The sequence below is a fragment of the Phyllostomus hastatus genome, unplaced genomic scaffold, assembly GCF_019186645.2.
Source record: "Phyllostomus hastatus isolate PE091 unplaced genomic scaffold, TTU_PhHast_1.1 phas_contig_196, whole genome shotgun sequence".
NCBI classification, from domain to species: Eukaryota; Metazoa; Chordata; class Mammalia; order Chiroptera; family Phyllostomidae; genus Phyllostomus; species Phyllostomus hastatus.
Window position 1 is genome coordinate 2,093,360 of NW_025333709.1, and position 14,327 is coordinate 2,107,686.

The 14,327-nt window shown below is 67.4% G+C and overlaps 1 protein-coding gene across 18 annotated transcripts in view; it reads left to right on the forward strand.

The window, feature by feature from the left end:
* ABLIM2 (actin binding LIM protein family member 2) overlaps positions 1–14,327 on the forward strand; it is an 87,190-nt gene that overhangs the window by 59,862 nt on the left and 13,001 nt on the right. For 8 of the 18 annotated variants that reach the window (XM_045834060.1, XM_045834059.1, XM_045834065.1 and 5 more), the window contains 5 exons: positions 29–130; positions 588–641; positions 5,283–5,335; positions 5,933–6,071; positions 10,384–10,445. In XM_045834060.1, the coding sequence (XP_045690016.1) occupies positions 29–130; positions 588–641; positions 5,283–5,335; positions 5,933–6,071; positions 10,384–10,445 (410 nt within the window). The remainder of the gene's footprint in view (positions 1–28; positions 131–587; positions 642–5,282; positions 5,336–5,932; positions 6,072–10,383; positions 10,446–14,327) is intronic. The other 10 variants (XM_045834063.1, XM_045834066.1, XM_045834068.1 and 7 more) reach the window with 3 other exon arrangements.

The window sequence follows — 14,327 nt, forward strand, 5'->3', positions numbered from 1 at the left end:
GCCCGCCGCCTGCGCCTTCCGCCTGGAGGCAGTGAAAGCGGCCGCAGCACGCCCAGCCTCTCCGTGCTGTCCGACAGCAAGCCGCCCCCCTCCACCTACCAGCAGGCTCCTCGCCACTTCCACATCCCAGGTAGGCGCCGGCCTGCGGGCGCATCTGCCTCGCCCCGGCGGGTGTTGGGTGGCCCCCATGCCGCTCCGCCCCCGCCCCGAGTCCTGAGATTCTTTACGGACCGAACACGCAGGCCTGCGCGCCCCCACACACATCTCCCCAAGTCTGTTTCCCCCAAAGCCCCGCCAGCACCAGGGAGACACTGCGCAGTCCTGGGTACGGGTTGGGAGGCGTGGCCGGCGGGCTCACCGTCCCCCCAGCCACCTGCTCCCTCTGCCCTTCAGGCTTGGGGGCAGTGAGGCTTGGTCTGAGGTGTGGGGCCCCGGGGAGGGGGTGCCGTTGGGGGGGGCGGTCTCAGATCCCTCCCAGAGATGCTGACTCCGGGTGACGGGCGGGCACGGACAAGAAACCGGGAGATGGAAACCACAGCCTGCTCACTCACCCCGCTTTCTCCCCTTACTCCTCTCTTCCTCCCCAGACACCGGCGTGAAAGAGAACATCTATAGGAAAGCCCCCATCTACAAGCAGCACGGTATGGTTCCTCGCTGCCTGCCCGTGGCCCCCGCGTGCCTGCCGTCCCTGCGCCCCCATGTCCTCGCTCTGTTGTGCTGATGCGGCCTGGGGGGTGACCGCAGACCCCCCCCTTCCCCCGCCCAGCTGCAGGTCCCGGGAGAGGCCCCTTCGGACAGTGTGGGCGCCTGCGTGTTGTAAACCTGAGGCCGGTGCACATCGGCCGGGCTCGGGATGGGCGTTTGCAGCGAGAGCTGGCTTCGGGCGTTGCGTGGGCCCCTTTGGGAGAAGCAGGCAGACCAACCACAGCCAAGGTGGCCAGGGGCAGAGGCTTCTGGGACCCCGGCCAGAGCCAGCCTGCTCACACCAGAATCAGCCCTTGATTCCTGCGTCCTGTGCCGTGGGAATCTCTGGCGAGAGAGTGGCCGCCCTGGCCTTCAGGGAGAGGGGCTCCTCGGGTCGGCAGAGAGGGGCGGGAGGTGTTGAATGGCGAGAGTGTCTCCCTCTCAGAGGTGGCCACGCGCGTCCACCCCACCTGAGCCTGCAGGACAGGTGCACAGGCAGCAGGCGGCTGGGCCGAGAGGCAGGAGGCAGGAGGCTCAAGGAGTCTGCACAGAACTGTCGATGAGCTGGGCCATCAGCACCCTGAGCCTCTGCTTCCTCCCCCGCACCGTGGGGCGGACCCCTCCACCTGCCCTCTCCTCGGGCCGCCTGTGTGGAGAGGCAGTCAGTCAATCAGGAGGTTGCTCAATGGTTGCTCAAGAGGTTGCCCCAGGCAAAGGCCTGCCGACCGGAAGCCCCCTCGGGAGGCGCACCGGGAGGGGTCACGGCGGGCAGGGACCCCTCTGGGTCGCTGTTGTTGCCCTGGATGGAAACGCCTCTCTGACCCAAAGGACCGAACCCCGAGCGCCGACCAAAAGCCTTTCCACGGTCCAGAACGTGGGCGCGTTGATTTCTCCGGGAAACGAGTTTCGCGGAGCACCCCCTAGAGTGCAAACAGGGCTCGGCACGCGGTTGGCGGGCTCTTCCCTTGACCCGCCCCGGTCAGCCGGCCCTCGGGGACGAGCGGGTGCTGCGTCGGGTGCCTTGGATTGCAGACACACTGCAGGCTGTCGGGGGCGGGGGGGGACCGTGCAGGCGTTTGGCTTGCTAAGCCGGCCCCACCCCGCTGGAGTGCTCCCTGTATATAAGTGTGTGAGCACACACGCATGTGTGACACCCGGGTGTGCCTGCGTGCAAAGTCCCCTCCCCCAACCTCCACGAAGTCCGGGCGACGCCGTGGACTCTCCGGGCCGTGGGACTGTTCCCCATGGCGTGTTCGAGGGCTAGAAAGCGGTGCTTTGGAAGGGGCGTGCTCGCTGTTCGACCCTCCAGTTCCCACTCAGCCCAAGTCTGACGTTTGAATTAGCATCGCCCTTCCCTGACGCCCGCTGCGTCTCCTTGCCGGCTCTGGGACGTGGGCCCCCGGCCGAGGGGGCGGGGCCTAACGCGCAGGGGGCGGGGGGCGGTGTTGCGGGCGAGGTGGCGGGCGTTCCCCTGGCCTGGCCGCCGCGGAATGGGTCCCCGCCGCACGCTGCCCGCTCCCAGGTGACAGCGCATGTCCTCCCGACGCTCTGAGGTTGGCACGATCGTAGGTGAGGGGGTGCCCTGACCTCTCACCCCGACCCCTGGCCCAATAGCATTTTCTTGTTTGACGTCAGTTCCACTTGGTTATGATTTAATGGCTTTTTAAGTAAAAGAATGAGGAAGAGGAGGATGGAGGTGGAAGGAGGGGAAGGGAAAGGGAGGAGAAAGGGGGCGGGTGGGAGGGACGCCCTGCGCAGTGAGGAGCAGATCCGGAGCGGGGGCCACACAGGACAGGTGGGGGCAGCGCCGGCGCGCCGCCCCGGCGGTGCGTAAACCGCCCGGGGGACCGAAAAGCTCAGGTGCCGCTGGGGACGTTTCTGGCGCTTCCCTGGGCGAGGGTCCGCCGCAGTCACGCTGTGAGGCAGACTCGACTCGGAACAGCCCGTCCCTTCTGTCCCCTTCTGTCCCCGTCCCCCGAGTGCATACCCCTCAGAGCCTGGCTCCCTCCAGAGGGCAAGGTTCAAGGTCGCCGTCCTCGCCCTCGGGCCTCGGGGGCTTTTAGGTGAGGCTGAACTGAGCCTCAGCAGAGAGGGGGGCTTCTGGCCACCCTGCCCCTCAACGCAGTGGCGTCGGGCCCAGCATCTACTTCGAGAGGAACAGGGGTGTCTCCCCGCTCCCCAGGGAGCGGACAGGACCGACACCGCCGCGCTCTGTCTCGGCCGTAACCGGGCCTGAGCCCTCAGAGGGTGTGGGGGGAGCCCTGGCCCAGGAGGTGGACGGAGCATCATAGCCTCCAGACGGGTGGGGGTGTCAGAGCCGCCCCCCCAAACCAGACCGTGACGGCGACCCCCCACAGCACACCTCGCAGCTTTTCTTCGGTCCCTGCTTTGAAACGGACAGACCCAGCCATCGTGCGTCTCTGGGATTCCTGGGTAGTGGGGTCGAGCCTCGTTTTGGTTTGGGGGTCCTCTTGGGATGGGAAAGAAGGGAAGGCAGGCCCCTCATCCAGAAAGAAAGTTGGAGACCCTGCTGTCATCGGGGTGCCACCAACTCGGGCCCCCGAGGGACCCACGGGGGCTCAGGCTTTCCCTGGAGGGTTCCCATGGCCATTGGCTTCCAGGCTCAGAAGGAGCTGCCTTGTGGGACAGGACAGACGCCCTCCCCTGGGTCCCTCTGTCCTCCCGTGTGGCCCTGCCCTTCCCTGGCACTGAGACAGCGTGCCCCAGGTCTGCCTCCCGGGGAACCTCCCAGTGATTCCCAGGTTTTTGCAGTGACCCCCCCCCCATCTGTCACAGCACCCACGCTACCCCCACGCGGCCCTCGCACCTCAGAGGCGTGGGCGTCCTCTGCCCACTCTACAGATCAGGAAACTGAGGTTCGGAGCTGTCACAGAGCAGACGGCAGTAATGCCGCCTGCCAGGGGTGGGGAGCTCCCGCCTTTTCCTGCCCGGCAGCGCCCAGTTCCTGGGAGACCACCGTGGGATTCTTGGGCTGGGGAACTGGGGCCCTGAGGAGGCCCGGGTTCGAGTCGGGCTGAGAGCTGGCACTGTTTGCAGAGGACACTTGCGAGGTTTTGGCGGGACCCCCCTGGTCAGACAGGGGGCTGTGCCTGAGCCCCGTGTTTAGCCCTGTCTGGCCCAACCAGCTGTCCTCAGCTGTGTGGTGTCCTCGAACCCGGGGCCTGGGGCCTGGGCTCCAAGGTCGGGGTTGCACGCCCCACAGGGCACGACACTTACACACTTCCCCAGGCGTGGCGCTCCATCTGGGGGCCTTCGGGGCTGCGGCTCACCCGCTTCTCTGGGCCGCACGAGAGCCGCCGGCTCGGGGGTCCCTGGGGCTTGCTGGGCAGCCACCAAGTGTCATGGCCGACGTATGGCCCGGGTTCCACCCCCGGAGGCCGCCGTCCGGGCAGTGGGAGGGCCAGCCCATCGTGAGTCTGCCCCCGAGAGCGGAGAGGGCAGGGCTCCCATCTCCGCATAGGGAATGAAGTCGCTGACTCCTGGGAGGAGGAGAAGCAGGCAGCCGCGGGGGACAGCAGGGCCCACGTCTCCAGAGGGTCTTCGCCTGTGGCCTTGTCTCATCAAGGTCCTGTAGCCCCAGTGTCCCAGCTCTGACGTCAGTCTTGTCCTTGGTGGCACGCGGGGCAGGGTGCTCCCAGAGGCCCAAAAGCCGAGCCCGCTGCAGGCGAGGAGCCCGCCTGGTGTTTCCTCACCTCGACCGCGGTCTCTGGGGGCGGGAAGGAGCGGGGGTTCCTGCCGTGGCCCCGGCCGGGGGTCGGTGTTTCAGGCTGAGCCGGATGGGGAGTCACATGCTCAGCCTCGGTGGGAGAGCAGATCAGTCCGGCGGGGTGGCCACGCCTCCAGAAGGCCAGCGGAGAGCACGGCCCTTCTCGGGAGCAGGACGTGCTGGCCCCGTCCCGCTGCGGCCACCTCTGGGTGTGCGTTGCGCCTCGCCCCTGCTCTTCACAAACTGCACTCGCTCGCCGGCCTGTGATGCGCAGGCGCCCAGCAGGAGGGGGGCGGGGGGGCGGGCAGGGAGGAAGGACCCACCGGGGTTCAAAGGCCACCCGCTGACCCAGGACCTTGAGCTGGAGGAGGGCACCGCATCGCTCTGGGCCTCCGTCCTCCGACCCGTGAGGTGGGCCGTGTGGGGCTGGGCGGCCGCGTGCGAGGGGCAGCCCCTGGCCAAACCCGACACAGGGCGGGTGGGCGGGCCGGTCGGCGGAGACCTTGGCTTTCTGCGAGGTCAGACTGGCGAGGTCAGACTGGCGAGGCCCCAAGTGCGCCCTTTGAAGGGCCAAGCGGCCGCACCTACCGACATGGCCTGGTCTCCGGCCAGGGATGGGGGTCGGCTGGCGTCCGCCAAGCAGCCCTTCAGGTCCCTGCTCCCGGTGTGCAGGGCTGCCTCGTGCCAGGGCTACAGCCCCCGCCCCCCCAGGCACTGTCCCCGCGGGAGAAGAAGGGTCCTGCGTGCCTGGCCCACAGACGGCCCGCGCACCGGCCACCTTTCCTGGGGCTGTTCTGTGTTCTGAGCACAGCTGGCGGGTGGAGACCCAGCGTGAGCGATGCGCTGCCTGACCGTCGGTTTTCCCTTCCAGCCTCGAGGCGCCTGGACGGGGAGGACGGCAGTTTCGACCAGGACAACAGGAAGGTAAGCCGGGCGGACCTGCCGCGGAGCGAGCGGTGGTGAGGAAGGATATCGGGTTTGTGGGCGTGTCCAGCGGGGAACCTCAGGCTCCTCCTCTCGGGCCGCTCCCCGGAGGTCCCCGGAGGGCACGTGGAATGGGGGCCCAGTTCAGGAGCTGGGGCGGGCTCCCTCCTACCCGCGGCATCAGCCCGGCCACCCCGCCCCCCCCCCGCCCCGCGTCCTCGTGGCGCGCCCAGGCAGCCCGGTGGCGGCTCTGTGGCCGAGCAGGCGTCTGAAACCAGAGGAAAGCAAACCGCAGTGCATCCTGGGGGCATCTGAGAGGATTGCTCTAGAACGGGCTCGGCAGGCGTTTCCAGGAGCAGGCCCGAGCAAATGTCTCGGCGTCTGGCCTCCCTGCCAGAAAGGGGAGCCGCGGCCCGCTCTCTGTCCTCGCGGAAGGCACGTGTGTGTGTGTGAACGGAGCCGGCTCCCCTGCCTACCCCCGCGTGAAGCCACTGGGGCCCGGACCTCCCCGAGCCTCAGTTTCCCCTTCTGTAAAACGGGTGGGCACCGTCACCGAGGACCCCCGGGTTCACGTGACTCGTTTGGTTTTCTCGGCAGAAGGCCAGCTGGCTGATCCTGCAGGGGGAGGTGGGCACCAGGACTAACTCCCCGGACCCGGATTGCCGGTCCCTGTCCCACAGCAGCGGGGCCGACAGGGAGGCTCTGCAAGCGATCCCGGGGGACGCCTTCTACTCACGTGAGTGGTTCTTCTGAGCAAGGGGCTGTCCGCGCGGCCCGAGACGCCGAGCCCACCCCCCCAGAGCTGAGCCCAGCTCGCTAAACCCTGGGGGCCAGCAGACGCACGGACCGCGGGGCCCGCCAGGCAGGAGGCAGGCCCTTGGCGCCTGCCGGCCCCTCGCCAGACCCGTGGTGGCCCCTGCTTGGCCCGTGGGCGGCGCCAGCCGGTCCCCGAAGGACCCTCCGGGGCCGGCAAGAGCGCAGAGAGCCACGACCGGACAAGGGCCTCCTGGGCCGCCAGGCCGGACGGGGGTGCCCCTTTCCCTCCAGAGCAGACGCGAGTGCGGTCCAGGCGGCGGGTCCAGACTCGGAGTTGATGGCGGCGGCATTGTCCCCTGTCCCGTGCTTGTCCCGTGTCCCAAGCAAGGGGCCAGGCGTTGGGACTTGATCTGTGAGGACGTGTGGGACACAAAGACAGTGTCGTGGGCAAGCCCGGGTTCTCGAGGATCTGCCTTCCTTCCGGGGTAGGGCGGACTCCAGGGAACGGTCCTCACTTCCAAAGGCCGCACGTCGTCAGGGGCGGCAGTGGGTCCAAGGCCCGAGGGAGACCCCCGGGCGCCTGCGGGGCCCCGCGGGCCCAGGGTGGTTTTCTAGGGCAGACGTGAGGCTTAGGTTGCAAGCAGAGGCCTCGCCGAGGGCGCAAGCGGGTGCGAGCACACCCAGGGAAGGTGTCGGCTTCACCCGAGTCACACCCGAGATCCGCAGCCCGCCGGTCCTGGTCTGCACCGCCCTCCGCTGCAGGGGACAGTGTTCTGATGGGAGAGGACAGACAGGCCTGGTCACTGTCCCTGTGAAAAAAGAACCGGAACCAAGCAAACCTGGTGTTTTGTGTGTGACCTTTGTGAGCAGGAGTCCGTAGCCCCCGTGCCTCTGCCCCACCCCCACCCCGGGGTGCAGCTCCCCCAGGGTCAGGGGCTCGGAGCCGGTGCCCGGGGCCCAAGTCATACCCGGAAGGTCGCACCGGAAACATCCCTGGGGGGCTGGTCCAGGATGCGCTTCTCCGGGAGCAGGTCTGGAAGGGACGCGGCCACTGCCCGTCCCACCAGCAGGCGGGGCGAGGGGTGCAGGCCTGGTCACAGGAGAACCAGCGGGCAGGGTCCTGACCGGGTGGCAGCCACGGGTCCCATGGCCCCTCCCTGCTCACGGCACCCAGCACCCCCGGCGGTACGGGGTGGGCTGGCGCCCGGCCCCGGGGCCTCTCTGCTCTGTGCTCCTTTCCCTGACTGGGGTGTGGGGGGTGTGAGCCCCCACGGCCCTCCCACGCCACGCGGAGGAGGTCAACGAGACCTCAGCCCCGGCCCCGAGCTCCCAGGAAGTTACCTGGATACCTTGGGGTGGTCTTCTCCACTCTGAGCCTGGCCCGCCCAGGGTGGCGGGTGCCCTTCCTCTGCAGGCTGGGAGCACGCCCCTCACCCCCCATTCCTCCCAGGGGAGGCCTGTGGCTGCCCCAGTGGTCTCCGCTTGTGCTGGCGGCCTGCCTGCGGCTGGGGCTGAGGGCAGAGGGGCACCTGCCCGTGCCGTTCACCTGTGCATGTCGCCTTCGCCGCCGCGCTCTGCCCCTCACCCGCCCGCGCCCCCAGGTGCCCCGGCGCTGTGCACGGCACCCCACAGGGTGCAGACCAAGGGAGACCGGAGGACAGTACCCCCGTTTCAATGGGCCTGTCACATACCTGCAAGGGCTTGTGCGTCCCCTCCGCCCCTCGCTGCCTCGTCACACCTGCACGCGCCACCGCAGGTGCCAGTGCGGCCACTCCCCGCGCAGCGTGCCCCTGGCCTGCCGGCGTGGACAGCCGGTGCTGGAAGCCACGACCGGACTGACCGAATCCCGGGAGGAACAAACAGTGTGTGTGTCCCGCACTGATGCTCACTCACGATGACAGGGACCCTGATCCTGTCGTCCCCACTCCGTGTCCTCGGGCGCTGACGTCAGGTCCCCTGAGCTGGAGCCCAGGGTCCAGCCCATTGCGGCCGTGACTTGATTCCTGCCCTGGGGGCTGTGCCTCGCTTCCCCACGTGCGTGAGGGCGGCGGGGAGGGCCCGGCCCCGCCGTGCCTTGCTCGCTGCCTGCTGGCCTCCGGGGCCGCCGGGGCAGCCCGGGCAGCGCTCACAGAGCGTGATGTGCCTCTTTCCGGGGTTCCTTGGAGCCCCCCAATGTGAGTCCCTCGACACCGGTTCCACTTGCAAACAGCTGTTGCTAAACAAAGTGTGTGTGTGTGTGCCCCCAGCAGGGCATTCCTACCCACACCCCGGGGACATCCGTCTGCCGCGCGCCCACGGACGCTGGGCTCGCGACACCCGACACAGTGGGTGCTCAGTAACTGTTGGATTGAGACGCGTTCCATTTAATGGGTATTTATTGAGTGAGTGCCCACTGTGTGCCAGACGCTGTGCGGGGCGCCGAGGGGGGGACGGAGGAGGCGAGGGCAGCCCCGGCCTGGGGCGGGGAGGGGGGGCTGCAGGGGGCTGGGAGAGGCGGAGGTGCTGGTGGGAGCCAGCACACAGCACGTGCGGGTCCCACCGCCGCCACCTGCCTGCCGGGGCCCTCCGGGGGCTCCTGGGGACCGGTCCCTGCCTCGCCCGCTTGTGACACCATCCACGCAGCTCACCTGGGATGCAATCGTCATCGCCATTCACCCGTCTGTCCGTCTGTCCACCAGACACGGACGGGGCACGCCCTGTGTGCCGGGCACGGCGCCAGGCAGCGCAGAGCTGGCGGCGAATGCGGCCCAGTCCCCTCCCCAGCAGGGAGCCGTCGTTCGAGCGGCACTGACCGCCAGGGAGACTCCCCTGCCCTCCGCGCAGCGGCTCCCCGCCAGCACCGCCGCCGTCCGCGGCGGGGGCCTCCCGTCCGGCAGTTGTGGCAGACGGCCACTCGTCCCCCTCGCGAGGCGCGGGGGGCGTCCTCTGGACCTCCACGTCGAGGGCTGTGTTCTCACGGGGCCCGGTTCCCACACGGGGGAGGGGTGGTGTCCGTGTTCTGTTGCAGGAAGACGGCCCCGAGGGGTGTAGGGTGAGACACACTGTCCCCAGTGGGCCCTGAGGTGCCAGGCCCCTCCCTGGCCTGGACCCTGGGGCCACTCTGGGTCCCACTTTCCCAGCCCTTCAGGTCCTGTCCTCCCTTCTGAGGTCCCTGTGTCCCCCTCTGGGTGGCCAGAACTGTGTCAGTGTCAGACCTCGCCGCCCCCCCCCCCCACGCCAGCTGGACACCCTGCCCCGGGGACCCACAGACCCTGGGAGGGGGGCTGGGCCCTTCCCTCACACCCCAGCGCAGGACAGCAGTGGGGCGGCTCGGGGGTCGGGGTGCGAGTCCAGGCGGCGCCGACGGGTGGTCCCGGTGCGGGCGGCTGTGCCCCACCCCGCCTGTGGCTTTGGCGTTTGTGTCTCCTTCTGCCGGCCCCTCCCCCCACCACGGAGTCCCACGCTGGCTGGGACGTGCGGTTGTCACCTGCCTGGTTGCGAAGGGAACAGTGGCCGGAGGCCGGTCAGCGGCGGCCTTTCTGCGGTTCCCTGGTACTCCTCCGGGGTTTCAAGGTGTGGAGAGATGGTTCTCACGCTTCGTAGTGTGCGGTTGACAGGGAGAGGCACCTGGTCTGCGGCCGACCTCCCGGGACTGTCGGGCAGGTGGGCAACCTGCCTGGTCCGCGTGTCGTGACCCCGAGGCCCCAGGGGCAGGGTCCTGGGGACCGGGAGGGCTTCGGAGCCCGCCCGCCCTTTCGTGAGAGGCCAGCCAGGGGCCAGCGAGGGCACGGCCCGCCTGACCTCTGACGACCCCTCTGCGGTGCCTCTGGGGTGCCGCCACCGCGCAGGTGCTGGGGCGGAGCGAGGCCAACGCAGCGCCCTGCCCCGGGGGGCTGACATTCCGGGCCCCGAGTCTCAGACGTGGAGAGAGGCACGTGGAGAGACATGGAGAGAGGGAACTGGGGTTTTAATGTGAAATCTCCCTGTTGCAAACAGCCGGGGATTGTTTAGAGAATACAGTGGTCCCCAGGCCCGTTGGTTGGTGGGTGGGTGGGTGGGCCTCCGTTTTCCACTCCCGCTCCGCTGCCGGAGACCAGAGGCGCCGCCAGGGTGGGGTCAGGCTCCGCGGGCTCCCGGGGTCCTGGGCGGTCTCGGGACGCCCACACCTCCCTGGCTTCTGCCTCAGACCCTGGGGACAGAGGTCGCCGCACGCGGGCAGGCATGGACTTTGGGGCCCTGCCATGCCACCCACCAGCCCTCCGCCCTGGCTTTGCCCGCCCGCCCGTGTGACAGAGCTGTGCTGTGTGTTTCAGGGTTCCCCTATTCCAAATCCGACCCTCTCCCAGGACTCGGAAGGAATGGCTTGGACCACCGGGTAGGTACCCCCCCGCCCCAGCCCGTGGTGCACTGATGTCACCGTGAGCATGAGCGGCTCCCACAGCTTCCCCACCGCACAGCCTGTGGAGGCCCTGGGGACCCCACCCACCGGCCCCGCCTGTGCCCGGTGGTCCCCCAGACCGCCCCCCACGTCCTCCAGACCAGGCCAGGCGGAGCCAGCAGCGCCTCCCCGGCCCCACCTCCGTGCATATGGGCAGGGAGGTGGCCCCCCCCGTGTCCTCCTTCTGTGACCCAGAACGCGAGAAGGACCTCACACTGCAAGCCAAGGCTCCATCCACCCCCTTTGTTGGATGCCCCCAGCCCTCCCTGCCACCACTGTCACCTTGCTCCACCACGGGTGGCCTGGGCATCTGTGATCCCCACGCAGAGCTGTGCTTTCTGTGGCCATTCCCAGTGGAAGGCTGGTTAGAGCCCCCTCCCCTAGGTGTCCCCAGTCTTGGGACAATCAGAGGACAGCCCAGACCATGTGGTCCCTGACTTACCATCCTCCATGGGGGTTTGGGGGACAAGAACCTGATGAAGAATTGCCCATGTCTGTCCCTTTCCCACCCACTGGGTTTCCCTGGGTCTCCAGTGAGGACTCCTCGGACAGGTGTGATGACACCAGAGTCCCCCCCCATGCCCCCACTGAGGACGTTTGTCCATAAACCAAGGCAATTCCGCTTCAAGTGCGGCCACAGCATGCTGGCAGTCTCAGCCATAAGTGTAGCACAGCGGACACTCCAGCCTCCCCCAGGAGGGTCTCGCAGCCAGGGCCCGGGCCCCCAGGACATGGCTCAGAATAGGGACGTGTCCCCAGAGCCACAGGTGTCCTCTCAGCCTCTCCGTCCACCCCGGCTGTGCTGGAGGGGCTGCCGTGCCCTCCCTGTGCCGGGCGCCTCTGCGTGGTCCAACTCAGGGGCCGCATATCCCAGGATGAGCCGAGCTGGGACATGCACGCTTCCTACTTCTTCCAGGGGCTCCAGTGGGTTTGTCCCCCTTCATGTCCCCGTGGGAAGTGGGGGGGTGAGAAAGCGGGACCGAGGTCCACAGAGGCCCACAGCCCCAGGAAGCCCAGTGTTAGTTAGGGTTTGGGGACAGCTGGTCCAGACACTCAGGGGGGACCCTGTCCTCACCCCCTCTCTCTAGAACGGAGAGCAGAAGCTGACTACAGAATTCAGGGCTCCCCTCTGCGAACGTCCTGCCAGCCCAGGGCGGGGGAGGGGGGCAGCCTGTGGGGAAGCCCAGGTGTCCTTCTGTGGGGGGGGGGGGGCGTCCAGGAGGGGGGGCCTCATCATCACGTGAAGATTCTCTCTTCTCACGTTGCCTCTGGGGGGGCCGGTCACTCTCACGGTGACTTTGCTTCCGGTTCTTTTCTCCCCTGGAACATGCTCTCCTTCTTGCTCTTCCTAAGACTCTTACGTAACTTCACGCCTCCTTGTCAGTGGGAAGGCCCGGTACTCACTTACCTTTCGGGGACCAGCCCTTGCCCCCCGTGGGTCCCCAGGAGGGGCCGTGTCCACCCCGAGTTGCCGGTGGCCAGCGGAGCTCCCAAGTCACGTTTTAAGTTGTTTCTTGGCTCGTTTTTACTTCCAGGAAGGATTCTTGGTGGGCGAAAGGAAAAGCCCTGATGAGGCGTGACCCATTAACCCAAAGCCAGGAAGGAGGAGAGGGGGAAAACTGTAGCACAAAATTGTATCCAAAACAAAGGGCAGTGTGTCAGAAAGCCGCAGAGCTGAGCCGCCAGCGTCCGGCTGGTTGGTCACGTGCGGCTCCCCCGGCCGATGCCCGCGGCGTCCTTGCTCTGAGAGGGATGAGTTACAAGGGGCCGCCCCCGCGTGTCCCCGGCTCCCTGGCACGTCCCGCTAACCAGCCGGCCACAGAGCCCCACCCTCTGGAGGGTGTCACGGCTCTCTGGGGAGTAAGCAGAGAAGGGACCGCCTGCTGCTGGCTCTTCTGGGGGCATGGGCCACCGGGCCCGTTTCTCAGAGAAAGACCACTGGCCACCGACAGTCCCGGTGGCAGCCCCCGGGGGTGGGGGGGTCCCATCTTTAAACACCCGGATGCTAAACGTGAATGGCCTGACCTCTCCCACCGGAGCCCCCCATGTCAGGTTGGGGTTCGCAGCGCAGAGCAGGGACGCGGTTTGCAGAGCGGCGGGAGCACTCGTGGCTTTGACCGCACCGAGCGCGATGAAGTGCCAGTGCACTGGCCGCTGTCCTGGCAAGCCGCTGGCTAGCGCGGCCAATAGGAGCGCGAGAAACACCCGTGCCCCTGGAACCAGGTTGCCCACATCCACGCCCATTTAGAAAATGCCCGTGGGTGTGACTCTGAGGACAACCCTGACCGATGAGAGAAGCCACGATGACACTTTCCAGCTGTGACGCTGGGAAGAGCCCGGGCCTTCGCATCAGACAGCCGTGGGTTCAAACCCCGGCCCTCCCACTCACGGGGCTGGGTGTTCGGGCAGGCTGCGTGTGCATTTCCTGACCGTTTTCTAGCCTTTACGGAGTTTGTCCTCACCTGTTGAGGTTATGGTGAGGACGGGTGACTTCGTGGCCGTGACATCTCGTGAGCTCCACAGAGTGGCTCCCGCCCGAGTTGTTGTTATCAAAGCGAGGTCCCGTCCCTCCTTCCTTCCAGGTCGGTGGTTGCCGAGCGCCGCCGCACGACCCGGCGCGAGCGTTAGGGAGAAAGGCACACGGCCAGGGGTGCAGGGCCACCACGTCCCTGCTATTAGTAGCAGTGCTGGCACGGTCTTTGAAAAGTAAAACACACCAGGGAGAATTTTTTACAGTGCCATGCATTTGCTGTGTGATCTTGGGCAAGCTACTTAACCTCTCTGAGCCTTGTTCATAAAATGGTCATGGCGATGCCCACCTCCCTGGGCTGCCGTGGAAACGGGGGAACGTGGCTGCAGAGCAGCTGGCACGTAATGACACCAATCCAATGGGAGAGGTAAACCGTTTGGTGGTCCTCTGTGGAGAACGGCAGGGGTGCGCCCCTCAGTGCAGCCTTGTGGGGCCCCGCCGGCCCCCCCCCACGACACAGCAGCAGCCCCAGGCTCCCTGACACCTGAGGTCTTGAGGACCCTGGCCCCACGTGGCGCCTAAAGGCCAGGAGACCGCTCTGCCCCTGCTCTGGGCTGGTGCCCTGCTTCCCTCCCCACCCGTACTGTGCCCCACCCTCCCTCCTGGGGGGGGGCCCAGCCTGTCTCAGGGCATGGGAGAGCCTAGGGCACCAGTTCCGCCCCCAGAACGTGGGGTTCCAACCGCCCAAGGTGGCCCTGGTGGCCCGTTTGGATGGCCTGCGATGCAGCACAGTGGCCACCAGGGGGAGGCATTTCCCTTCTCTGTCACAGGCAGGCCGGTGCAGGCCAGCGGCTTTGTCCCAGGAGGAGGTGCCTGTCAGTGACCCGAGACAGGGTCTCCAAAGAGTGTTCTCGCAACGAAGGAGCATGACGCGGGCTGGGGGCTCCAGGGCTGGGCCTAGGGCAGGCCAGGGAGGCGCGTACCCAGCTCAGGGGTCAAGATAAATGATGTTTTTAAAAACTCAAGTCAATGCAGACAGATCCACGATGGACAAAACATCAAACATTTGAATGCAGACCAGCTCCAACCCTGCACTTAACGTGCGACCCCACTCACCGGCTCCATTTCCCCGGTTTGGGGCGAAGGACCTGGGCCTCCCGCTCTCCGAGGCCCAACGCCCCGCCCCGGGCTCTGTGAGCGCCTGGCCCCCGCCTCTGCGGGGTCAGAGCTGAGAGCACTTGTTCTTGCAGTGCAGTGGGAGGGCGCAGAGGATCGCCCGCCTGTGACAGCAGAGCCCTTCCCCTGAAACTGAACCCCAGGCTGCTCTGGGTGTGCTGGCCAGGGGCCCT